General features: G+C 43.4%; 2 protein-coding genes across 3 annotated transcripts in view; both read right to left on the bottom strand.

The window, feature by feature from the left end:
* The window catches only part of DERA (deoxyribose-phosphate aldolase), an 87,925-nt gene extending 77,334 nt beyond the window's left edge, over nt 1–10,591 (bottom strand). Inside the window, exon 1 of one of the 2 annotated variants that reach the window (XM_006261022.4) lies at nt 10,482–10,591. In XM_006261022.4, the coding sequence (XP_006261084.1) occupies nt 10,482–10,512 (31 nt within the window). In that variant the 5' untranslated portion in view covers nt 10,513–10,591. The remainder of the gene's footprint in view (nt 1–10,481) is intronic. The other variant, XM_059726547.1, reaches the window with a different exon arrangement.
* Nucleotides 10,592–13,021: 2,430 nt separating this feature from the next.
* Nucleotides 13,022–24,368, bottom strand: STRAP (serine/threonine kinase receptor associated protein). The gene is made up of 10 exons (XM_006261023.4): nt 24,124–24,368; nt 23,129–23,264; nt 21,964–22,045; nt 21,637–21,709; nt 20,200–20,296; nt 17,846–17,983; nt 15,622–15,758; nt 15,235–15,384; nt 14,466–14,531; nt 13,022–14,082 (listed from the first exon to the last, which is right to left on the bottom strand). Exons 1-10 carry the CDS (start codon nt 24,233–24,235, stop codon nt 14,021–14,023), a joined length of 1,053 nt encoding a protein of 350 aa, XP_006261085.1. The 5' UTR covers nt 24,236–24,368; the 3' UTR covers nt 13,022–14,020.
* Between the last annotated feature and the right edge of the window lie 1,689 nt (nt 24,369–26,057).

Below are 26,057 nucleotides of genomic sequence, written 5' to 3'. Positions count from 1 at the left end.
CCTCAGGCCTCTCAAAGATCTCACAAGTCTGGGCTTTCCCCAGCCAGGACTGTGCGTGCATGTGGTGGCTGGAGGTTTTCAGGATCCCCCTACCCACCTTTCATCCAGGAGATTAGCAATTCTGGCATTTCCTGAGGCTGCCATGCCACCAGCAGTCCCACCAGGCCTCCCTATACTGGCAGGGTGTAGTTTTGGGTCATGCCCAGGATCTGGGGCCTCCTCCTTTCCCATAGCCCCAGCTTATACCTCCAAGTTCATCCTGGAGGGGCATTAAATGGTTGTCAAAGCAAATACAAATAGCAAATAGATGCAGAGTGAAGATGGTGACATTCACTCCATCTGCAGGTGAAGCTTGGGGAACCCCAGCAGCAGGACGTTCATTTTGAGGGATACCAGCTGCTCCACCAAACCAGGATCCAAGGAGGTGCGGTGGGGTGTGACAACATGCCCATCAATGCTGAATACCCTCATGCTTGGAATACTGGTTGGTGGACAGGACAGCTGTTCCCAGGCAACTGTGGCCAGATCCTGCCACATCTGCTGCAGATTGCCCAATAGGCCAAGGAGTCGCATTGCAGTGGCTCCACGTCCTCAGAGAGATAGGTAGCCACAGAGGTCTCTGTGCTACCTGCCGGATGGTAGGGTCTGGTGCCTCTGGACCCTAACATTGAAGCCATGCCCTTGGACCACATTGGCAGTGGCTGTGGTGGCAGAAATTGGCTGGTGTTTGGAGTGTTGGCACAGGACAGTGGATCTCCCTCTTCCAAGTCCCCCCGCCTCTGCCCTTCTGCCTCACTGACCCTGTTCACCAGCACGTCCTTCCAGTGATCGAGGGTTTTGCTGCTGCAGATGCTCCCCTTCATCCTCGGGTTGCACCCACCAGCACGTGGATCGTACTGGACCGCAACGGATCCAGATGTTTTTTGATGCCCTCCTTCAGCCATTTCACCAGTGCCCACACTTCTGGTGAAAGTGGCTTACCCCAGCCAGGAACACTGATCCCCTGGAATGCCTCCATTTGATTCTTAAGCTCCTTCACTATGGGGATCACCAGGCTAAGGACAGCATTGCCAGTGCTGAGGCTCTCGGTGGCCTCAAGGAATGACTTGAGGACCACCAAGATCTGGGAGATGGTATCCCACTCAATTTTGTTAAGGGCGTCACTGAACCCAATCTCCCCGAGCAAAGCCATCTCATGGATGGCCTTCTGTTGCTCCACCAGCCTCTCAAGCACCAGTTATAGATTCATAGATGTTAGGGTCGGAAGAGACCTCAATAGATCATCGAGTCCGACCCCCTGCATAGGCAGGAAAGAGTGCTGGGTGTAGATAACCCCAGCTATATGCTTATCTAACCTCCTCTTGAAGACTCCCAGGGTAGGGGAGAGCACCACCTCCCTTGGGAGCCCGTTCCAGACCTTGGCCACTAACTGTGAAGAAGTTCTTCCTAATGTCCAGTCTAAATCTGCTCTCTGCTAGCTTGTGGCCATTATTTCTTGTAACCCCCGTGGGCGCCTTGGTGAATAAAACCTCACCAATTCCCTTCTGTGCCCCCGTGAACTTATAGGCAGCCACAAGGTCGCCTCTCAACCTTCTCTTGCGGAGGCTGAAAAGGTCCAGGTTCTCTAGTCTCTCCTCGTAGGGCTTGGCCTGCAAGCCCTTGACCATACAAGTGGCCTTTCTCTGGACCCTCTCCAGGTTATCCGCATCCCTCTGGAAGTGCGGTGCCCAGAATTGCACGCAGTATTCCAACTGCGGTCTGACCAGCGCCCGATAGAGGGGAAGTATCACCTCTTTGGATCTATTTGTCATGAATCTGCTGATGCATGATAAAGTGCCGTTAGTTTTTCTGATGGCTTCATCACACTGCCGACTCATGTTCATCTTGGAGTCCACTAGGACTCCAAGATCCCTTTCCACTTCTGTGCCACCCAGCAGGTCATTTCCTAGGCAGTAGGTATGCTGGACATTTTTCCTCCCTAGGTGCAGCACTTAGCATTTCTCCTTGTTGAACTGCATTCTGTTGTTTTCTGCCCACTTGTCCAACCTATCCAGGTCTGCTTGCAGCTGTTCCCTGCCCTCCGGCGTGTCCACTTCTCCCCACAGTTTTGCGTCATCTGCAAACTTGGACAGAGTACACTTCACTCCCTCGTTCAAGTTGCTGATGAAGACATTGAAGAGTATTGGTCCGAGGACCGAGCCCTGCGGGACCCCACTGCCCACACCCTTCCAGGTCGAAACCGACGCATCCACCACGACTCTCTGGGTGTGACCCTCTAGCCAATTCGCCACCCACTGGACTGTTTCATAGATTTCATAGACATTAGGGCTGGAAGGGACCTCGGAAGATCATCGAGTCCAGCCCCCCGCCCAAAGGGCAGGAAGTCAGCTGGGTTCATAGGATCCCAGCAAGATAAGCATCCAGTTTCATCTTGAAGGTGTTCAATGTAGGCGCCTGAACAACCTCCAGTGGCAGGCTGTTCCAGACCTTGGGGGCTTGGACAGTAAAGAAACTCTTCCTTATGTCCAGCCTGAAACGGTCTTGTAGTAGTTTATGACCATTCAACCTAGTCGTCATCCCTTGGGGCACTCTGGTGAACAAACGTTCCCCCAGATACTGGTGGTCACCCCTGATAAACTTATAGGTGGCCATCAGATCACCCCTGAGCCTGCGCTTTTCCAGGCTAAAGAGCCCCAGGGCTCTCAGCCTGTCATCGTAGGGTCTGCTTCCCTGACCTCTGATCATGCGCGTGGCTCTTCTCTGGACTCTCTCAAGCTTCTACACATCCTTTTTGAATTGTGGAGCCCAAAACTGGATGCAGTACTCCAGCTGCGGCCTCACCAAGGCTGAGTACAAGGGGAGAATGATGTCCCGGGATTTGGTTGAGAAGCATCTATGGATGCAAGCCAGTGTTTTGGTCGCTTTACTAGCCATAGCATCGCACTGCAGGCTCATGTTCATCTTGTGGTCAATGATGACCCCCAAGTCTCTTTCTTCCATAGTGCTAGCCAACATAGCACTGCCGAGCCTATAAGGATGCTGAGGGTTTTTCTTCCCAAGGTGGAGAACCTTGCATTTATCGGCGTTGAACACCATCAGATTCTCGTCCGCCCACTTGCTGAGCCTGTCCAGGTCAGCCTGGATCACCCGCCTGTCTTCTGGTGTGGATGCTTTGCCCCAAAGTTTGGTATCATCGGCAAACTTGGCCAGTCCGCTTCTGACTCCAGTGTCCACATCATTAATGAAGATGTTGAATAGTATGGGTCCAAGGACAGAGCCTTGGGGGTCCCCACTGGTCACAGGGCACCATGATGAGTGACTTCCATCAATTACTACCCTCTGGGTCCAACCACGGAGCCAATTTTCCAGCCAGTGGATTGTGGAGGACCCAAGGCGACAATTGGCCAGTTTCTCCAAGAGGTGATCATGGGAAACCAGATCGAAGGCTTTTTTGAAGTCAAGATATATGACATCAATCTCTTCTCCCTTGTCCAGGTGATAGGTCACCTGGTCGTAGAAGGAAATGAGATTGGTCAAGCAAGACCTACCCGCAAAAAACCCGTGCTGGCTATCCCTTAAGATGTTGGTGTCGGCCAGTCCATTAAGGATGGCCTCTTTAATAAACTTTTCTAAGATCTTCCCCGGGATAGAAGTCAGGCTAATGGGCCTATAGTTAGCCGGATCCACTTTCCTCCCTTTCTTGAAGATAGGCACCACATTGGCCTTCTTCCAGTCTTCGGGCACTACACCAGAGCGCCAAGAGTTTTCAAAGATCCGTGCTAGAGGCTGGGCTATGATGCTTGCCAGCTGCTTGAGTACCCTGGGGTGAAGATTGTCAGGGCCGGCTGACTTGAAGGTATCCAGCTTCTCAAGATGTTCCTTCACGAAGTCTGCATCAATGGAGGGCAGGGGATCACCCTCACCCGGACTTCCCTGTCTCGTAGCAGGCATGGGCGTCCCATGGGACTGATGAAAGACCAACGCAAAGTACCTATTTAATAGGCTGGCTTTTTCCTGGGCGTCAGTTGTCAGTTGCCCCATCTGGTTCAGCAGGGGTCCAATGTTGCCCCTGCTTTCCTCTGTGTAGTCATCCAAGTCACAGCCTCTTAACTTGTTCACCAGTATGGGGTGGGATACTGTATCGAAGGCCTTCCTGAAGTCTAAGTATACGACATCCACCCCTACTCCTGTGTCCAGGCATTTCGTAACCTGGTCATAAAAAGAGACTAGATTAGTCAGGCATGATCTGCCTGCTACGAACCCGTGCTGGTTTCCCCTCAGCATAATTTGTCCTGCCGGGCTCTCGCAAATGTGAGCCTTGATAATTTTTTCAAAGACTTTGCCAAGGATGGAGGTGAGACTAACTGGCCTATAGTTGCCCAGGCCCTCCTTCCTCCCCTTCTTGAAAATGGGGACCGCACTGGCCCTTTTCCAGTCCTCTGGGACTTGGCCCGTGCGCCACGAGCATTCAAATATTCCCGCCAGTGGCTGTGCAATGACGTCAGCCAGTGCCTTCAGTGCCCTCAGATGGAGCTCATCCAGGCCTGCTGACTTAAAGGCATCCAGTTCCTCCAAGTGACTCTGCACCATCTCAGGGTCTACGCATGGTAGTCTGGCGCCTTGCTGCTGTCTCTCTACAATCCCAGTGAGAGATTTGTATGTCCCAGTATGTGGAGTCCCACCGAGTCTCCACACCCTGCATGATTTCGTGCTGTAGGATGCTCAGCTCTGCCTGTTTGTCTCGCAGCAAGTCTTGGCATATGATTTAATTGGATTTTATTACAATTGCCCATTCCTTAGTTTTCACTATAGTTGGTTTATTTAACAGAAAAATAATTGGTCTGTCTTTTTCCATACTGTAAGTAAAAGGAGGATGGGTGCATTTAGAAGAGATAAAAGAAAATAATGCTTTGTGTAAATTTAAATCCAGCCTGTGGAATTCATTTTCTGTGTGGGAGCTGTACAATGAAATTGGATGGAAAATTTTATCATCTGCAATAATTTTTTGTCCTATACGCAAAGAATAGGGAATCAGTTCTCATGTACTCAGTCTTAAGTGGATTGCCATGTAGGTCCGGAAGGAATCTGCCTGCTCGCTCTGCTTCCAAGGAGGCGTGCACACAATTGGTGAAGTGTTGTGTTTGTATGCTTTACTAGGGGTGTGCAAAGCTTCAGTCACTAATTCAATTCGGAGAAGATTCGGCCTGATTCAGTGGCTGAATCATCGAATCTGAACTGAATTGGGAGACCCATAAAAAGCTCCAAATCAATTTGAAGCACGCAAATTGATTCAGAAATAGATCTGGAAAAAGATTTGGTGTGTGGCAACTGGAGCCACTCGCAGGGGTCACAGGCATTGGCTATAGACTCTGGTGCTCCCAAAGGCAGTCCCAGGGACCCCAGTGCCATGGGGAACTTAGGAGGGAGCTGGAGCTGGGGCTGGAGCCGGCACTGATGATAATAAGACAGATGATATATACAGGGTGTTTATAAGTCCTTGTGCAACTTTAAACTTTAATAACTTTGAATGTACACATGATAGAAGCAAACTGTAAATGGTGATTGAAAGCATAATTCATTAAGTTTTAAAACAATACAGCTCAAATTTATCAGCTTCAACATAACCACCATCTTTCATGATATAGCATTCAATTTCATTTTCCAACTCATAGAAAACATTTTCCACTTGCTACTGAATGATTTCATGAGTTGCGTTTGTGATTCTTACCCTATGCATAGCTTACACTATGTTAAAAAACTTAATGAATTATGCTTTCAATCACCACTGACAGCTTGCTTCTATCACGTGTACATCCAAAGCTCTTAAAGTTTAAAGTGGCACAAGGATTTTATAAACACCCTATATTCCTGTCCACTATGAATATTAGTAAATATATTTGACCACTAGATGGCCCTGTTTCAAAACGCTTATCACCATCCACGTGCAATTACCATTGTCAGGGACAGCAGAAACGCTTTGCAAAATCATTAACCAAAAGATGTTAGAACAAGCTGGCAAACACTTTAGGAATCATAAATATTGCATAGACTATAAAATCAGTTCACACTGCTGGTTGGCTGGCCTGTAAAATAAAGGAAAGTATATTATTTTGCTTTAGAAATATTCAGCTTCCTAACACTTGTTTTCCCCATAATTTCAAGCATCTATTCCTGGAGCATGAGGCCTGTCTTTGCACAAGCAGCACTGCTTTCCCTTGTCGCAATTTAACAAGAAAGCAGTTACTGACATGAAGGTAGAAGTCATCCACTGAACCTTCCAACTTGCCTGGATATAGGAGAAAGATGTGTCCCATGCACTGCCAGCACAACTGGAAAAACTAGGGGGGAAATAGCTGAAGGAGAAATGTTCAGTATCTTTATTGCTTAGACTTAAGCATACAAATCTTCCAAGTAGCTCAAGCTCCTTATCTGCATTCCTCAGTGTAAGCATGACAGTGACAATTACCGTATTTACTCGAATATGAGACAATACATCCCCATCCCCATCCTTCCCCGCAATCCGCATGGAGGAAAAAAGCCCCTCATCTTGTATTCACATATGAAGCAGAGGGGCCAGCAGGCAGGTGCTGTGGCTCTGACTCTGGCCCAGAGTCAGGGCCAGAGTCAGAACTGCAGCAGCCTCCTGCTTCCTTCCCCCTGCTATCCCTCTGCAGCCTCTGCCCCCTCCCACTCACTTCCTTCCCTCCCCTTCACTGTCAGGCACAACTCTTGATCGGGTTTGGGTCTCTCTGGGCATAGAGCACATGGAAACTCCTTCTCTTGCCTGGCCAATCAGCAGTGCCAACAAGCAGCCCGACAGCAAATGGGAATCTAATATTTGATTTGGGGGGCCATTTTAAATTCAGGGTCATCTTATATTTGAGTAAATGCAGTAACTTCCTCCCTTATAAGGATGCCCTTGCTGTCCTCAGCAGCTTGCTCTCACATTTTTGGTCTAGAGACCAGTGGTTCCCCATCTGTGGTACAGGTACCAGCAGTGGTATGCAGACAACCTGCCAGTGGTACACATTAACAGATTTATTATAATTACTTTATATGACATAAAATTGGTGGTGGTACTTAAGGTTGTAACTTTTTAAACTGGTGGAGTGCAATCTGTCACAGTTTGGGAACCGCTGATCTAGACAACGCACCATGTCTTTCAGCTAATTTATTATTTTAAAGTTTATTTGACATTGAAATGTAGGGTTACCCACAAAATTATATATAATCCTGTCCACTATGAATATTAGTAAATACATCTGACCACTAGATGGCCCTATTTGAAAATGCTTGTCACCATCCACATGCAATTACCGTTGTCAGGGACAACAAAAACACTTTGTAAAATCATTAACAAAAAGATATTAGATTAAAAAGAATATCAAAAAGATGTTAACAAAAAAATGACTACACTATTAACTGATGTGCATTAACTGAAGACATGCTTTTCAGACAACTATAGATGAGGATCAGTCAAAAAAGAATTAAAATGGCACCACTCAAAAATTTTCTATAAGAGCATCTGATTTTCCAGGTCTCAACCTAGAATACAGAGAGGGAGAGATTTCAGAAGTATGCATAACAAAAAATCTGTCAGTAAGCATCTCAAGATGGGTTCACAGACGGCAAGGCTCTGGATTCAACAGTGCTTTCAATCCTTGGACACAAATTTATCCAATTTCTTGAGGAACTAAAAGCTGCTTACGGGAGGAGAAAACATGACAGAAAATATTTTGAATGCAAATTATGAAGACAAAGAGATGGCAATATAATAATGCTTACTTCAGGTAGGGTTTTCAGCTGTAGCTTTCAAAATGTTGTCATTTTTTAAAACAGAAGTGAAACCAAGAATATCTAAGTGACTCACCCAAAGTTATGCAGCAAGTAGAGCTAGAATATAAACTATATTCCCTAACTTAATTCTATGACGTATCCAGTACATAATGGGGATCTTACTCAAGGACAGTTTGCTAGAGCACCTACCTCTGCTAAATAACATTTCCGATTTCTAAACAAAAGCCTTCCACGAGCCACTTAGGCAATTGCAAAATAAGAGGTAACATTTACACTAAGAATTAAAGGTGCTGCATTTTTGTAATTTGCATAAATAAATGTGTACCCATGCACTCCAGTACGCTTCACTGTCTCCTCACAAAAACTGAAGATTAGTCACTACACTATTAACTGATGTGCATATACACATATACATATATTAACTAAAGACATCCTTTTCAGATTACTATAATTGCAGGTCAGTCTCTTATCTTCACAGGCAGCCTCAAGTCAAACATCAGATGAGAGCAACCCAACACTTCACTTTTGGGAGATACACAACATTTCAGTTGTTTCAGAGGGAGGAAAATGAAAGATTTCCACCAATTAAGAGTTATGGAGGAGTAGGGGGATTTCTCAGTAATCCACTGGGAAACTCTAAAATCAGTCCTCAGGGACAAAATACTAACTTTCATTTCAGGAAAGAAAAAAGGCCTGGAAAACGATAAGTAAATCTCTTGATATACAAAATTAAATGACTAGAAAGGCACATCCTGTTCTAGACTACATTAAGGTGGGAGGTACAGGGGGGTGTGAAAGAAATTAATTCAAGAAGAACCTGTGACAGCTACAAACTTATCAGGGTTTTGTGACATTGTTGGCCTGATTACAACTTGCTGGAATAGTAGTCTGGCCAGCCCATACGATTTCATCATGACACATGTAATATTAATGTTTTATTTAAAACCTTAAGTTGTGGGCATAGGTGATTCATTTTAACAAAAAACAAAGACCCATTTTTAGTCCTCCCAGTTGCAGAAAACAGCTTAAAATTGTGACCCAAGAACACCTTAAAGGTTCAGAAAAATAAAACACATCATAACATAAAACTAAGTTTTTTCTTTTTTAAATCCAGCTTTGAGATTTGGAGTGGGGAGGGGGTGTGATTCCATCTTTAAATATCTGGGGTTGGCAAAAGTGTAAAAGGCTTTTGCAAAATCATCCCCAAAGTAAACACCGGATTTAAAACTGCCCAGTGTATACTACTTTACCTGAGCAGTTGTACTGTTGGACTTTTGTTCATACAACTTCTGGTGGACAGTAAATTTTGAGCCAGTGGCCGAAGACTTTTTTTCTCCTTTTGGTTAAACAAGTTGCAGAGAAAGCAAGTAATAGAGCTTATGTCAATCATTTGTAGAAAAAGAAAAATATCAAAGTGCAAATATCAAATTCCAAATATTTAGTAATCCACCAGAAGCACAATGTGAACCTCACAATACCCTGGAGGTTGAAATACGCTTGAAAAAGCAACTCATCTAACCATTTAACATAATGAAAGATTCCCTAGAGATTATCTCTTTGTGGACAGTTTGCCAGCCAGGATACATGATATAAACAGTGAGCAGCAAAGTTCTGCCAGTGAGAGCTACCCAGAAACAACCATCACTTCCTCCAAATCACAGGCATAGATATCTATGGGCATAAAGATGGCCCTCCAATATGCCAACCTCTTCATGAGCCACCTGGAGGAAGAATTTCTAGAAACTGCACCATCAAACCTGCACTATACCCATGTTACACAGACGATGTTTTCATTATCTGGACTGAACACCTGGACTTGCTATATCCACTACAGATTTAACAATCACCGCCCTCAATCATAAGCTGGCTGAACACTAAGAAACAAGGACTGAACACTGATATTGGATTTATGGTCTGTTAAAATTTATCCAACTCCTGAATAATTTTCACACAAGGAAGGTGAGACTGACCCCCGCCCCTCCCCCCCCTTTTCCGTTTGATAGGTCTTGATCTCCCAGTACTCAGCTCCTTTTCTTTTGCTAATTGGGTTCACTACACTTGAGACTTTCAGCCCCTCCCCTACACTGTGCTTCACTTGCTTTGCCTAGCCTCCTACAGAGACCTGAAGGAGAAGGTCTTACATTTGAAAGCTTATCTGACTTTTATCCCAACTATATAGTTGCTCCAATAAAAGTATCACTTGTTTCTCAGCCTTTTGGCCAAGATCAAGCAAGACCAAGGGCATCTGAACCCCAAGGCCTCCGAGCCTGGGGCTTGCATTTAGGATACCTGCCTGGGGAGTATCCGAAGCCCCAGACTAATGGAGAATACTTGCCCGGTTATAGAGCCACACAGATTTGATGATTGAACTCTCCTCAGTCAGATTTTGGACCTTGACTACTGGGCTTTTGTCCTATTGCATTTGGAACTGATCTGAACAAGATAAAAATTAATAAGCACTGTCACCCCAAGAAAGCCTCTGACATCATTTCTGGACCACTACAGCTACAACATCACTCTCACACTACTTAGAAACCAAGTTTCAGTGGTTGGCTAGGAAGTGACCCCTGGTCAGACAGCTGGACCTTGCCCTGCCCTGGCTCCATGCCCTGCACCAGACCTGCTCACCCGCAGGAGGCTATGTGACAGGCTACAAGCAGGGTGGAGTAGCTGCAATCCCTTACCCAGCTCCATGCCCGGGTTCCTGGCTGACATGATCCCTGAGCCCCACAGGGAACAGCAATAGGCTTCAGTACTTCCTGGTTTGCTTCCCTCCTTCCTCCCCTACGTGGGACAAGCAGGAAAGAGCAGCTGATCAAACCAGAAGGGGGTTGTTCATTGGCTTTCACAGGCAGGCTGGGAGGAGCTTTGTACAAGTAACCTCCTTCTGCTGAGCAGCCTGGCTAGACTGTCACAAGGGATCTCTTCTCAGAGTAAAACTGATTGAGCCTGAAATGGTCCTTTTTCAGAAACAGCCGTCCTCCTTACTTATGCATTCACACATGGACACCCACTGCCTACCCTACGCTGGTCTGCAACAGGAAGAATCCTCCAGCCCCTCTAATCTTACTCTTCTCTGTTGCAGGGGCTAGGGTCTGACATGTTTTTCTGCATCTATGCCACAGCAATTCACTCTGGGCAAAATACACAAGTGGTGTAAACAGAGGAAGAGTTGAGAGCTAGTTGCTACTGCACACATTAAGGAAACAAGTATAGATGCACCATAAAACCTTGTAGTTCTGGGGTACCGAGAAATAACTACTCAATTGTACGTGAAGAGACACAAAAAACTAGAAATCTTGGTTCCAAAATGATACCTTTTATTAGACCAGCTGGCAAGAAAATTGTCCTTTTCTGCAGGCTTTCAGGATCAAAGTCCTTTCATCAGGCTCTGGGAAAAAGTCCCCATAGGTAAGAAATGAACTTCATTGCAGAACAAGGAAGGGGATTTTTTTTTTACCTCCCTGCCTGCTATCTGACACCTCCAGGGAAGGAATTCTACCTGATCAACACATCAAAGAGCTACTTAACACAGCTCACAAAGACACTCTCATGGACCCAGAGGGACAACCTTCCATCTTCAGCTCCCTCTGTACAAAAATGAAGTTTATTTCCTACCTATGGGGACTTTTAACCATCTTGTACCATTTACACTTTTCCCAAAGCCTGATGAAGGGACTTTTCAGTCTTCTTGTAATGCAAGATGAGCCACCATGCTTACACAACCAAGTCAAGTTTTGAAATTCTCTGGTCTTCCCAGATGGCTTCAGTAGGGTATAGGTTTCAAAAACCTGGTATCAAGCAGTGGAAGCTTTCTCCTCATATACATAATTTGGAATGGATTTGAACAAGATAAAAATAAAAAACAAGATAAAAATAAAAACTGTCACCCTAAAAAAGCCTCTGGCATAATTTCTGGGCCACCACAGCTACACTATCACTCTCACACTACTTAGATACCAAGTTTCAGTGGTTGTCCGTTTTATTTTGTAATCTCAAATGTTTATGTATAGCCGTGATTCTCAATCAGGATGCCAGGGGTACCCTATGTTACCACAGGAAGTGAGATAAGCAGAGAAGAGCAGGCACAGGTTCGCTACCAGGCCATTCCCCAGACCCGCACTGCTGGCTGGCTGACCACTCTTGCAGAAGGTAAGTATTATAATAAACAGATTCGTTTCTGAAATGGGGTGCTATTCAAGGCCAACAAGGAGTATTTTGAGACCAAATAGGTTAAGGATCAGTGATGTATACAGAACTTCTTGGCCATGTTTAGTTTTTCCCTTTCCTACATTTCTCTATTTCAACACGGTTTAATATTGAAAAACAGCATCCCTTTTTTTAAAGTTCATTATGGTGCATTCACTGTATTATTTATTACTTTTGTCAAAAGTCTTTAATGTTAACAGAGGATCTTCTGGAACCTCACTTAAGACAGGATAATTCAAAGGGCACGGAGTGAGCACAGATTTTGGAGATCTAGACTAGTATCATTCTGTATCTTCAACATTGGAAAACAAAACCAATTTAAAGTGAAAATGGAAAGAATACCTTTAAAACTTCACAGCTAAGAACCAATTCTTAGTGACACTCCAGATAACTTCATTTCACAAATTAAAATATGCGGTCTTTGACTCTTAATTCTGATGTAAACATTTCATTTTAGAATCCCATTTTTAAAGACTAGCCTGGAATTTGCCAATCACCATTCTATTTGACCTTACATAAATTACAACTTCATTCCTCATTTGACTCCAACACAGAAGTAAAATTCACCCTTGAGAAGTTATTTCACAACCATGTCAAACAACATTACCACACCTACATTTGTTTTTAACACTAAAATATAAAACGAGAAACTACAAATCACAGCAGTGTATCTCCCATCTCCTGGGTTTTTTTTAGAAAAGGCTTCTCTCTCCACTTAGACTTGTAACTGCACTGACTAGGTTTTCATTTTAAATTTCTTTTTAAACATTACCAAGTATGATGAAGCTACATGAAAGGGTTTTTGATGGTTTGTTTGATTTTTACGAGCCAGTCTGATATATAGAAAAACCGTTCCTCAAAAATACAAGGGGGTGAGGAGGGAAACAAAACAACAAATACACATTTAAATTCATTCACATACCACAAACCACATTTCCCCCCTCCCACATTTAGAATTGAATGGCAGAACCTAAGAAGCATATGTTGTCAAAAGCTACTTTATCTTGAAGCCACATTTGATAAATCGTTCCTTTATTACTCCCTTAAAAAGGAAGAAAGTTGGCAATCAGGCTTTTGTAAACACATGTAGTGCATAAATGAAAAAAAAAACTGTACACAAGATTAAAGTGACATTACAAATTTAAGAATAGCAATGACATTTTCTTTAATGAAGAAAGTATATTACTGACAGAAAGGAGTACTCTATTTTGAAACTTAGTCTGGATGCCTAAGTACAAGCTGTAGAGATTTATCAGTGGTACCTCTACAGGAATATGTTCAGTTTTCTTCAGATGCATTTTATACTTCTGTTTTTCCAAATTTTTTATTTGAGAGAGGTTCGCTTACATTCAAAGTTTAAAGAGTAAAAGATACAAGGCTTGTGAAAGAGGATACTCATCATCTGCTATTCCAGAGACTTTAATACTAAAACACGCTTATTCTCATCTCTTTCCTTTTTGCATAATACAAAACCAATGGATGCTGGAAAGGACAGAGTAATAACTGTTGCTTCTATTCCACAATCCCAATGCTAACAATAAGATGAGTCAGTTGAGAGGCATTTTATTTAGACAATTGAAAACAGATGTTCAGAAGCGATGTACAATGGAACAGAAAAAATGAACTGAATATTTTAGTATACAATCCCTTCTTTATAACTAAAGCCAAATCTTCCAACTTTCGGAAAAAAAATATTGGTAAAAGCTGTTATATTTCTTCTCCATAATAAAGAAAACACACTACAATGAGTCTAATTGAAATTGGGAGAGACTGGATCTTGGCTTGCACACTTCATTCAAAAAGACAGTAGGCAGCTGAGCTAAAAGATAGCAAAACTCTACTAGTCTTTTTTGATATTCATTTCTCCTACAAAACAACACTTAGCCAGTTCCAACGCATTCTCATCAATTACAGCCCATCTTTGCCTTATGTAGAGAGTACACTCTGGAAGGCCCCTGCTTATCACTGCTTGTTTAAGTCATTACATCCATGTGTTGCATAACAGTTGTGATGTTCAAGCTTTAACTTCAGGAGTTGAGCTGTACACTGAATCTGAGTTTTCAGAGGGAAGCTCTTCTGCAAATAAAATGAAAAGGCATCAGGCAAACTTCATCTTAGTTATAAAAACCACCCAAACAATCATGGCAGTGATTTCTCCAAAGATATAAAAGATGACTGGAATCCATCTTTCATGCTAACCCTTTGGAACGGTTCATACAACTAATACAATTTTCAGTATTACACACAGCGTGTTCACTATTCTATAGAAAAACAAAACACAAGAAGAAAACTTTTCCATTTATTCTCAAGGAAACTAAAATTAAGGGATCTTATAAACTTTTTAAAAGTGCCAACAGAGAATTCACCATTTCTCTTCATTATACCCTTAAGCATGTAGATCCAGACTAAGCGTCTGCATACAATCTGCATTGCTAGGCAGACTGAGGCAGGTACATTACCTATTTCTTCCTCTGCAGTTCCTGGAAGGCTGGTCCTTGCTTTTGCCAGCTCTGCACCTTCCTCTTCTGGGAACAAAAAGACAACATTTATTCTATGATTTCTGTTTTTCCTCTCTATTGGCCATTTCCTCTATTTCTCATTTCCATTTTTAATAGGTGATGATAAATTTCTTTTATGCCTTTGTCTAGCGTAGGGGACAGGGAAGTGTTTTTCAGGAAAGGCTATTTGTTTGGTAAATGCCTTCCACCGCTGGACAGCAGTTTTGCAATTTGGTAGGTGTTTCTTATTGCTCTTGTTTTACTCCTCAAAGTTTTAATTTCCCATGATTTGACACTACTTTTTACTTAAGCATTCATGTATGCTCATTCCTAATGTCCTGATATTTCTGAAATGTATATTACTAAAATATTTATCTTCTTGCTCCATACAATCATATTTTAAATTTCTGTAATAAAAAGGAAAGAAATACAATTAAATGTATGGAAGTTCACTTAAAATATTCACTGAGCTTTTATTTAATACATTTATAGGTTTGAAATGGATAACTGACAGCTGCAAAAGAAAAGCCCAGAGCATATTAAGCTGAACAAATCTGATCTAGAGATCAACTTACTTCCTTTACCATCTGCGAAGCTCATGCAGGTCACACATTCAACTAGCAGTTTTTATATAAAATACTGCCTTGTTAATAATTAAGTGTTAGACTTTGAACATACTTTTAGAAGTTATAATGCAACTAAATTTTACCAGAACTACCCAAGTTCTTACCAGGGACTACACATTTCCAGAGACCATACGTTTTCCCTACTGTTGTCTGCCAGAGCCTTAGTGTTCCATCCTCAGAGCCACTAGCATACAACTCTCCATCTGGGCTAAATCTCACACAGTGAATGGGACCAAAATGCCCTTTGTAGGATTCTATGAGAAAAATAATTTTGGAAGTATTAATTTCAAAAGCTTAAGCAACAAATGGAACAAATACAGCTAGAAACAGGTCAGAGGAGATATAAATACAGCCTTCTCAGCATATGCAGCTTCTAAATCTAATAGGTATAAGCAAAAATTTTATCTCCTAGAACTTGGGTGCCTATCAAAAGGTTAATTTAACACATTATGCTATGATGTCAACCACCTGAAGCCTTGAAAAACACTTACCTAGTTCTTCTCCTGAGTTATAGTCATATTTGTAAAGTTTAAAATCTTCACCACCAGCAACTAGACATTCTTTCGCAGGGTGAAGAGATGCAGAATTGATTGTGGCAGGAACCTCAAATGATTTAATTTGCTCTAGACTAGAGAGAAACATTTTGTTATTATGTAAACAAACCTACAAAAACCTAGCCCTGAAAACAAGGCCTTTAAAGCAAATTTGGCACTACTTCTACAATTCACAAGGGTTCCTTAAAAATGCCATTTCCAGAAGTCTCAAAAATACCATTTAAATTTGCCAAGCTGAAGACAAGCTTACATCCATGGGTTGTGACCTATGCCTCATTCACGTTAAGAGCTGAAGCAGGTCTCTTTGGATGCTCTGCTTATGGTACATTACAACTTAAAACATTTAATTCCCCTCCCCCTCAAAAAAGTAATTTAAGTAGTAAAGATAACAACTAATACCTATACCACATCAATGCATTAATATCAAAATATCCTTGTTTTCCCCTGCCTTTCAATTGTTTTATACAATTTTATAATGGTAAACTCCTGGCAGCAGAGACTATGCTAGTTGTACTAAGTGCCTCATTAGTCATTCTGGGAGTACAGAAAACTTAACTGACTTAATGAACCATCTCCTGAAAAGGTATCAAACTCATTTGGCCTCAGGGGCCAGGTCTGGCTCATAGGCCTCATCTGACACACCCACTTGATTGGAACAATGGAAAAGAAAAAAAAAAGTGGAGGGGAGGGGGGAGAAAGAGTTTAACTTCTTGAACTGCAAGTATTTCAAGACAGGAATCACCTCCTATTTGTTTAAAATGAGGTCCTTAACTCTGAAATATTCCACAGAGAAGCCAAATTTTCAATAGAATTTGCTTTAAATACTTTGCTGGTACATAAAATTGGCACAGCAATACACCTGGTAATTCAGATGTACATACTGATAAGATTGATAAATTAAAACAAAACAACTACAGCTTAAGCACTTATGGAAGCCATTTTAACAAGTCTCAGTAGACAATTTTACATTTTAAAGACATTTAAACAATTTGTTCTCCTGAAAGTCATTTATCTGAGAACAACCAACTAAACTAATTAAACATAAAACACAATATAGCAGAGGTTGCAGTAACACAAGTCTCCCAATACATCTTCAAAATCTCAACACCAGGTTAGAAAGAAACACTTCTGTGCCAAGTAGGTCAGCAGACCTTTGCCCATCTACCTGTTTACCTATGAAGGATGTCAAATGCTGCAAATTGTACTGTTAACAAGTACAGGCCTTGTGCAATAAAACTAAAGAAGTGTTTTCTTGTTCCTCAAGAGTTGATACTTTTCAGTTACACTTGTATTTTAAGGGTAAATGAAAATGAATGTTTATACCCTTCTTTACTGGTGAAGTGGGAAACAAGTAGAGAAACTGTTGGAAGGGGGTGGGAGAAAAACTGTAGAGAGGGGGAATATCAACACTGCCATATCAAAACCATGCAGAAGGCAGAATCACTTTGTTCCTTTATAGACTGACTAAATCAGAGACAGGCAGTCCTCGACTTACAACGTTTCGAGTTACAATGCTTTGCACTTACAATGTTTATAAACTGACATCCTGTTTCAACTTTACAATGCCAGTTTCGACTTACAACACTTGATCCAATGCAATGCCATGCCACGCCAGCGAACAAGTTCGCTGCGTCGCTCATCTCCCTGGAGAACATCTGTTCAAACTTCCTTGGACACTTGCTTTAAGAATGCAGACAAGACTCCAGAAAAATCTGCAGCCAAGACTCATGAGAAGACTCCAGCCAAGAACCTTTCAAAAAGTCCAACCAAGAGACCTTAAAAAAAGGCTAGCAAAGTCACCTCAAAGAAGTCCTTCCAAATCAATGATTGCTATTTACAATATAAAACTCATCTATAATTGATCGAGTACAAAATTCTGGGGTATTTTTGGTGAAAATAGGGTATTGGGCCTCGGTTCAGGAACCAAACCCCCATTTATAACATTGTTTCTTATGAGAAAATTGGTTCCGAGTTACAACGTTTCGACTTAAGACAGTTTTCAGGAACCAATTGTGTTATAAGTCCAAGGACTGCCGGTATATAGTATAAACTTTTGCAGTGCTTACTTCAAAACAGGTCACAAGCTCAGCATTACCAATAACTATATGCATATGCCCTCTAGTCCTCTCTGTATTTCTAAAGATACATGTTTGGAACTTACGTTTCAGCACTATGAAAGGCAATAGTCTTGCCATAAGTTATCACTAGAATTTCTCCCTCTGGAACGTATTCCATGCTGCTCACAGACATTGCAACGTTTATTGATTTTATTTCAGTCATGCTATTCCGGTCCCAGAGACTGTAAAAATAAATAAATAAATGAATGAATGAATGAAGGCATGCTTAAATTACTTTAGCAAACAAATCATTTGCATCAACACTAGGATCTGAACTACAAATGCTACTTAAGCGTACACTTTTAAGATTGATGGCATAGATCTACTGTTAACAGTATGCTTATCTTAACCTTGTTACAATCAAAATGTAAATACACTGACGTTAACATGCACCACATTCTGAAGCAGCATACAGAAATTATTCTGCAACAGGATCCTTAAGTAGGTACGTGTACTTTTAAGTAGAGGTGCACCGATACATCAGTCTGATATTGGGTCAACACTAATACAAAGAAAATTTTCTGTATCGGAAATTGGCCCAATGTGGCTGATAATTTGTCCGATAAATACCCATGTGTGCGCAAAGAAGCAGCGCAGCACATAGGTCGTGAGAAGCAGAGCCGGCAGCATGAATTGCTGCCTGCAGCTGGTAAGTCAGGTGTGGTGGGAGGGACAGGGGAGGGAAGGGCCATGGGGGGCAGATGAATACCCCCTGCGGTGAGGAAGGGTACAGAGTTGGGGCTGGGGCTGCCCAGCTGGGATGGGGCAAGCATGTGCCCCTGGATCTGCCCAGCCGGGAACAGACTGGTGCAGCCCCAGCCAGCCCGGAGGCACATGCCCTCCATGCCCTCCCGGACATGTGGCGGAAGCCATAGACAAGCACCAGACAAACTGTACGCAGTGGCAGGAGCTGCTCCCCCTCCCTTCCTGCACCCCCTGAACAAGCAGCGGCTCCGTCCTGCCCCCTCCCCGGCCCCAGCCCACCCTGCACAGATCTGGGGGGCACATCCCCCCACTGCCCCCCTAGATGAGCCACTTGCAGCTCTGTCCTGTGCCCCTCCCCACCCATCGGGCAGCACCTTCCCCAGCCTCACTCCCTCCCTCCCTCACTGCAGGGGCCTTGATCTGCCTCCCGCATACCCCTTCCACCACATCAGACTTACAAGCTGAAGAGCTGTGTATTGGAAATCAGATAGGTATCCCCCGATATGCCTCCTTAAAAATTGGCTATCAGTTTCGGCCCCCAAAAATCTCTATCAGCACACCCCTACTTTAAAGTTGTTCAGGTATTGCCACCAGTCACCTATAGTGTTAAAAATTCTGTGCACTGTGACTAGTTTCCTAAGCAATACAGGTTTCTAGTGACAAAGCTAAAAAGGTCTTGCTCAACTTCATCATTGGCAAACCAACAGCATTTTCGTGTCAGTTCCAAAGGAATTAAGACCAATACATGCATAATATCTAAGGTAAGTTAACTTTCTAAATATATCTAGGATAGTCCTCTAGATGCAAGTCAAACACACAGACCCAGGGCCTCTGCCATTGCTGCTCCTATCTTTGCCAAGATTCAGCAGGGATTAAAAAACAGGTTCTGGCCTATTTGGTGTGCTGCTAAAACTGACAAGAAACTGTCACTTGCTGACACAGCTTAAATCGAGTCAGGAAGGGAAAATAACTTCAAATCCTTCCACCAGGAGCTGGAATAAAACAGAAGAAATCTATTACCTTAACACTACAGCTGATAAAGGACTAAGGGTTTTATAGCAAAGACAGCACCCTAGTCACAGCAGCCAGAAAACTGAGGAAGTGGTAGATTCTCACAGCTTACAATATTGGGAAGGGGGGGGGAGGAGGGAGTGAACAACACCTCCACCTTTCCAGCTGACACAAGGTTTGTGGGGGATTTCATATCTACCCAAGAGGCAAAAATCAAGTAATTAAAGATAGGGATACATTCTTTGTAAGAATCCAATGCTTTCCCCACTTCTCATCACTATGACACATTAGGCATATACACTAGAGAAACCTAAGAACTGCTGGATGGCAGACACTTAACATGTAAAAATCAGATGGCAACAAAACAATTTCACCTCTTAATTAGCTGGCATACCAGAGCTAAATAAAAAACACACACTTAACATTTCTCATCAATTCTCATTATAGAACTGAATATTAAGAAGGGTTCAAGATATAATGCAATGCCACCACATATGCAAGCAATAATCAGGGATTTTTTTTTTTTTTACCAGCTATGTTTATATACTCCAAATACACCAAAAAAGCACCTGATCATTAAAATGCATAACTTGGGTTTAAATTTAAATTAGCTGCACTGCAACCTGATTACATGATGAAATAAAATAAATATTTCATAAGTATGAAAGTTACTGTTTCCTACCGGACAGTTTTATCATCAGCTGAAAGGATCTGTTTGTCATCACTGCTCCAGAAAGCCTTTTTAAGGCCTGAATTATGTCCACTAACCACCTGAGGTTCTGAAGATGAAAGCAAGTATTTTAGTACATAAAACAAAAGAAAAAGGAAAGAATCTCATGACTCAAATCACTATTTATAAGTGCATGTAGCTAATCATTAATAGTGGGGAGAAAAAAAAAAAAATAAATCAACAACCAGCCTTGAGAGTAAAGATGAAAGATACTGTCACAGTATTTGGAATTTTTATCCTGAATTTAATATGTAAGGGTGAGAGAAAACTAGAGTTTTCTTTTTTTTTTTTTTTTTTTAAACTTACGGTATAAATAGATATACACATCCTTTGGAAGCCTCCAAATATAACCCTGAGGGAAGCAAGAACTATTTAGGAGCACTTAAAAATTAAATTATTCCTGTTACATATACACGGTCTAGAAAATATGACAAGAAACCCCCTGGTTCCTCCAGCAGTGATTGTCCCCTTACTCCCACATTCCCACAGGAAGGGCAGGGGGGAGATCAGGATTGTGTCAGTGAGCGCTTTTGTGAGCGCTCTGCACCAGAGCCAGGATTCTTACTCTCCAGCCCCATAACTGCACTCCTTCCCCACCTCTGGTGGGGCAGCAGAATTGGGAAGCACTCCAGGAGAGCAAGTGTGAGGTGGATAGGACAGCCTTCATTGACTTCAGCTCCATTCGCACTCCCTCCATGTAGTTGCAGCTGCACTTTGAAGCATTTTAAACGTTAAGGCTATTCCTATACCCTTAGAGAAATTGCACTGGTTTAGGTTCAGTAACAGAATTAGTTAGATTTGTATAAACTATGCATGGACATTTGCTTTTGTGTTAAGAGCAACTTATTTGATTTAGCTCAAGTCCACTATGAACACGTGTAATTAAAACTGAAATTAGAGCCCCTTGAACAGAAAGAGTGGACACAGGTTTGAGCTACTGAAAAACCTTAAGTTGAACCAGTGCAACTTTACTGCGCAGAGTGACAAGGCCAATGTAATCTAAAAATACTGTGGGCAATTCAAAAGTACCTTATGATAATCAATGTAACAGTTACCAAACACATAACTGCAAGATGTAAACAGAAGCCAAGCAAATACCTGGAATAGATAATTTCAGAAGTTTTGACAACTAAAATAAAACCCTTCAAATCAAACTAATATTGAAAAGAGCATAGGATTTAAGAGCAGTGAAACCCGAAGGCTGCTAGAGATTTCCAGCATGTCCTATTATTATAGGAATTTGTCTCAATTCCATGACTAACTGGGAAAAACAAGACTCCCAATATTTGTAATTTATGAAATTCAGCAGATCTGATCATTTTCAAAGCCAGTTGTATAACAATTAAAAAAAAAGAACTTTAAGTGGGAAGATTTAAAAAGCAGACTTACCTGCTTCTGGCTTGCTCAAGTCATAAATACGCAACAATTTATCTTGTCCACCAGTCAACAGATAATTACTGTCCTAAAATAGCAGAAAACTAGAGTTAGGTTTCTCAACTGAAAATGTGGGTTACAGTTAAAACTCAGGATGATTTTGCAGGCAATCTACTACAGCATATGTTATATTTAATTTATCCCTTCGAAACACAGAGCAGTTAACATGAACCTTCCATTGAAAATAAGCATAAGGAAACAAGGGCCGCAGTAATTAACCATATCCAAGAGTTTCACTCCCTAGGGGAAAAAGTGGGGGTTTGAAAGGGAAGAGAACAGTACCTCAGTAAAATCCACACATTTCACAATGTGCTTGTGAGCTAATGTCATTAGTTCATCTCCTGAAACAGCATCCCATACTTTGCTGAAAGACAGTACAAATACAGTTGTATAGTTACTACTAAGTGCATTGCAACTAAACTAACTATTCAGGTTGCAGCAAGATTTTCCTGAGAACATAATGTAGTGGTTATACATAACTACTACACTCTGGCAACACGTAAAGCCCAACAGTAGAAATGCTTAGTGTTTAAGAACAAATACATCAGAATTTCCAGGGGTGTAGGTTGTAGCCGTGTTGGTCTAAGGACATAGGCAGACAAGGAAGTGTACACACCAACTGCTGAAACTTCCTTATCCAGACAAAGGGTTTTTGAACCTGAAAGCTTGCTTAATAATTGTTTTCCAACTATTTAAGCTGGTCTAATAAAACATATCAAATTCACTCAAAGAACCTTGTCTGCCTTAGAATTTCCATTTCTTTAATTCCTTTGTACCACTCCAAAATAAACAGCCCTTCTCCCTTTAGTAGTAGGTTTGAAAAATGTCTGCCTAAAATTATGAATCACTTGTACATGATCTGCACTCACATTCTTATGAACTATTATACACATACTCTGAGTAGTCTGAACAAAGTTAAGAAAATTGTGTATACAAAAACATTAAGCATGCATGTAAATATTTAGCAAGTTTACAAGAAAATAATTTAACTTGAGAAAAATTAAGTGACAGTAGGTACCAGAAGAAGTCAAATGGGAAAAAAGTAGGTACCAGAAGAAGTCAAATGGGAAAAAAGTGAGAAATGGCAGTTAAAAGAACAAAAAACCCCCCATACTTCTAGAAGACTTTAGCATCCGATATAACTGCAACACAAAAGATTAGAGGCTATCTAAAATTGTTGTTGGTAGACAATTATGTTATTAGTCTATGTCCATAAAAGTAATCCGTTAAGCCATCTCTACAGTTTAACTACCATTACTGTATTACCACAAATATCAACAACCTCACTTTCTATAATTTTTAATACAAGTCTCTGTAAATCGGCCAGGTGTGTAAGAAAGGCAAATATATTTAATGCAGAAACTGCATTTTAAAAAAATTACAAAATTCTAGGATTGCAAACTGAAATCATAATACAGTCAAATTTTAGACATGGTTAATTACTTACGCAGTAAAATCTGCAGCTGCTGTAGCTGCTTTAGTGGCATCCTTGTTCAAAGTGGCACCCCATACGGCACCTTTATGACCCATAAATGTTCCAATCCAGTCTCCTGTGTCACCTTGGCGTAGCATAGGTTTGCCATCTTGGGAAAAAGAAAGATTAACAATCAGATAAAATACATGTACTTAACAATGACTAACAGATCTAAAGAACTCACCCACTACACTCAACTTACTGCTGCTCCTGCCTCTGCGGCACTGTCCCTCACTTCAGGGGCCTCAATCTAGCTCCCACCCCTTCCCTCCCCCATGGATTGACCTGCTGGGCTAGGGCACGCACATGCATGCACACAGGCACTCAGCCCCCCCCCCCCCCCCCCCGCCTCGGATTGGCTCCAAAAGCCTCCAAGATCAACCAGTGGATTGAGATCCACTGGTTGGTGACCACTGACATAGAGGGTCCTCTTAAGGAAGACAATTATTTGGTCAAGGCAATGGGTATGTGCAAAAGATAGTATCCTAAAAAGATACAGAAGAAAGATGTACCCAGGGAAAAATCAGGGACAAGAGGCCATTTGCTGCAATGAATGCACTGCAATCCCGGCAGTGGTGTCAAGCCACAGACACTTTATTCTGAAGGCAGGCACGGGTGGGGCAGGCACCTCTGCAGTCCTCCCATCAGATCCAAATCCAGAACAGAAACAGAACTTTCCTCACAAGCAGGACCTGGGCCTCTGGGGCCCAAGTGGAAAGCAGCCGCCCACGTCCTCCCATTGCCCTAACCAATGGGGCAGCTACGGCCTGGCCTTCCCTCCACCATGTTGACCCTGACCCCCTACCCATGCCTCGTACAGGACACGGGGAGAAGGAAGAAAGGAGAAAGGAGACACCACCCCCCCCCCCCCCCCGCCCCGCGGCCTGGTCGCGAGCGGGGAGGGAAGGACGAGACAAGCCGCGCCCCCCCAGGCCCGGAAGAACACCGCCCCCGCCTCCAGCCCTCACCTTTGCAGGCGCTGATGAGGAAGTAGCCGTAGGGGGTGATTCCGCTGAAGGCCAAGTCCACCACGGGCCGCGTGTGGCCCGAACACGTCAGTGGGGTCTGCCGCATCGCCATGGCGGCGGCGAGCGGGAGAGCGGGCGGCGGCGGGAAGGGGAGACCGCGCGCGCTCGCAAGGACAGGCCACGCGTCGTCAGCCCCCCACTGCCGGGCAGGAAACGGGGAGGTGGCGGAAGTGACAAAGAGGAAGTCGCCGCCGGCGGAAGTGCGTCTCTGTAGGGGAGACCGGAAAATGCGGACTCCCCAACCCCGCTCCACGTGACGACTCAACTTCCGTCACGTGACCGCTCCCTCCTACCCTACCCGCGTTTCCCTGCCCGAGACAAGGGCTCGATAGTGGGCGGGGCCTCGCGCACTAGCCCCTCCCCTGGGGCGGGGGCTGACGCGGCCGTAGTTGGACGCTGTTCGACTTGCAAACAGGGCTCCGAAGCTGCAGCCTGCAGGCCATGCTGTTCTGAAACCTGTGCCGCAGGCGGCCGCCCGCCCACCTCTGCTGCTTTTCTGTCAAAACGTGAAAATAAACCGACGATTCGTTGGGTAAATCTGGCCAACTAAAATGAAGAGACCACATTTACCCAGAGAGCCTTGTCTGCCTGTGTCCTTAGACTAGCGTGGCTACAACACACACCCCTGAACGCAACCTGGCATTTTCTGAGGGAGGGGCGCCATGAATCTAACCAGGCTGAGAAACAGGCGCCCTCCCTTCACGCTCTCTCTTTTTAGCCTGTGGTCCGCCGACCTCCCCCGGCAGACTGGGCACTTTTACCTAGATTTCATAGACATTAGGGCTGGAAGGAACCTTGCCGGATCATCGGGTCCAGCCCCCTGCCCCAGGGGCAGGAAGTCAGTTGGGGTCAGGTGACCCCTGTAAGATAGGCGTCCAGGCATTTCTCAAAGCTATCCGGAGTAGGTGCTTGCACCACTTCTGGTGGGCGTCTATTAGGGCTGTGCAAAACAGCACCTTTTTGTTTCAGTTTCGTTTCGCCTTTTCAAAGGGACAGTGTTTCATTTAGACGTTTCCTTTCAAGCGCGGTTCTGTTTCATTTTGTCAAAACTGTTTCACTGTTCAACGCTGACGCACTTCAACGTTTCGCCCGTCGGCTATAATGGGGACTCACAAAAAATTCCTATAAGTATCATTTTTCGCCTAATTTGAATGAAGACAGCACAGCACATAGCCCCTGCTGAGGCCACAAAGCATGTCAAGTTTCAAGGAGATAAGTGCAGGGGTTTGGGGGAAACTGCACCTCAAACTGTTCAGAGCAAAATTTGTGTCACTTGTAACTGAAGGGCGGGGGGTGAAAACCTCAGGGATGGTAGCCCCTTATGAGACCATGAAGCCTGCCAGGTTTCAAGGAGACAGGTGTAGGGGTTTCTGGGAAACTGCACCTCAGGCAAACTTGTGATGTGTCACTTGGTGTGTGTGTTAAGGTGCGCCCTCACTGGTGCTGGTGCTGGTGTCATCCTACATGACATGGTAGTGTGCCCCAATGAAGTCTCTTCCTCCCCTACAGCCTCATTTCGGTCCACCACTTTAAATAACAACAGGTAAGTAAGCAACACAGTAGCACTAGCATCTCAGGCAGCCAAACTGCGACAGAGCATTTCTTTCTTCTCCTGCAGGAGCTTCTTCTCCCGCAGATGCCAGAGCACTCTCCCTGCCAGCCCTAGCCCTGGGGCTTAGATGTGCCCAGGGCCCTGCCTCCTGGTCAGCTAACCAGGGACAGGTGCTAAGGGGGTTGGTCTAAAGACATGGCACTGGCAGACACGGTTCTTTGGGTCAATCTGGTATCTTTTAGTAGACCGACTGAATATTTGGAGAAATATATCTTAGCAAGCTTTCAGGTTAAAAAACCCTTCATCAGGCTGAAGAAACACC

The sequence above is a fragment of the Alligator mississippiensis genome, chromosome 4, assembly GCF_030867095.1.
Source record: "Alligator mississippiensis isolate rAllMis1 chromosome 4, rAllMis1, whole genome shotgun sequence".
Taxonomy (NCBI): Eukaryota; Metazoa; Chordata; order Crocodylia; family Alligatoridae; genus Alligator; species Alligator mississippiensis.
This window is presented reverse-complemented; position numbering and strand designations above follow the sequence as displayed.

Excerpts from the sequence above, each read along its gene's own strand:
- STRAP (XM_006261023.4), bottom strand. The coding sequence starts at position 24,235 with ATGGCGATGCGGCAGACCCCACTGACGTGTTCGGGCCACACGCGGCCC. Across the intron at positions 23,265-24,123 it reads CCTCATCAGCGCCTGCAAAG|ATGGCAAACCTATGCTACGC; the intron begins GTGAGGGCTGGA and ends CTTTTTCCCAAG. Across the intron at positions 14,532-15,234 it reads CTGGAAATGTGTAGTCCCTG|AAGAGGAAGGTGCAGAGCTG; the intron begins GTAAGAACTTGG and ends TTTTGTTCCCAG.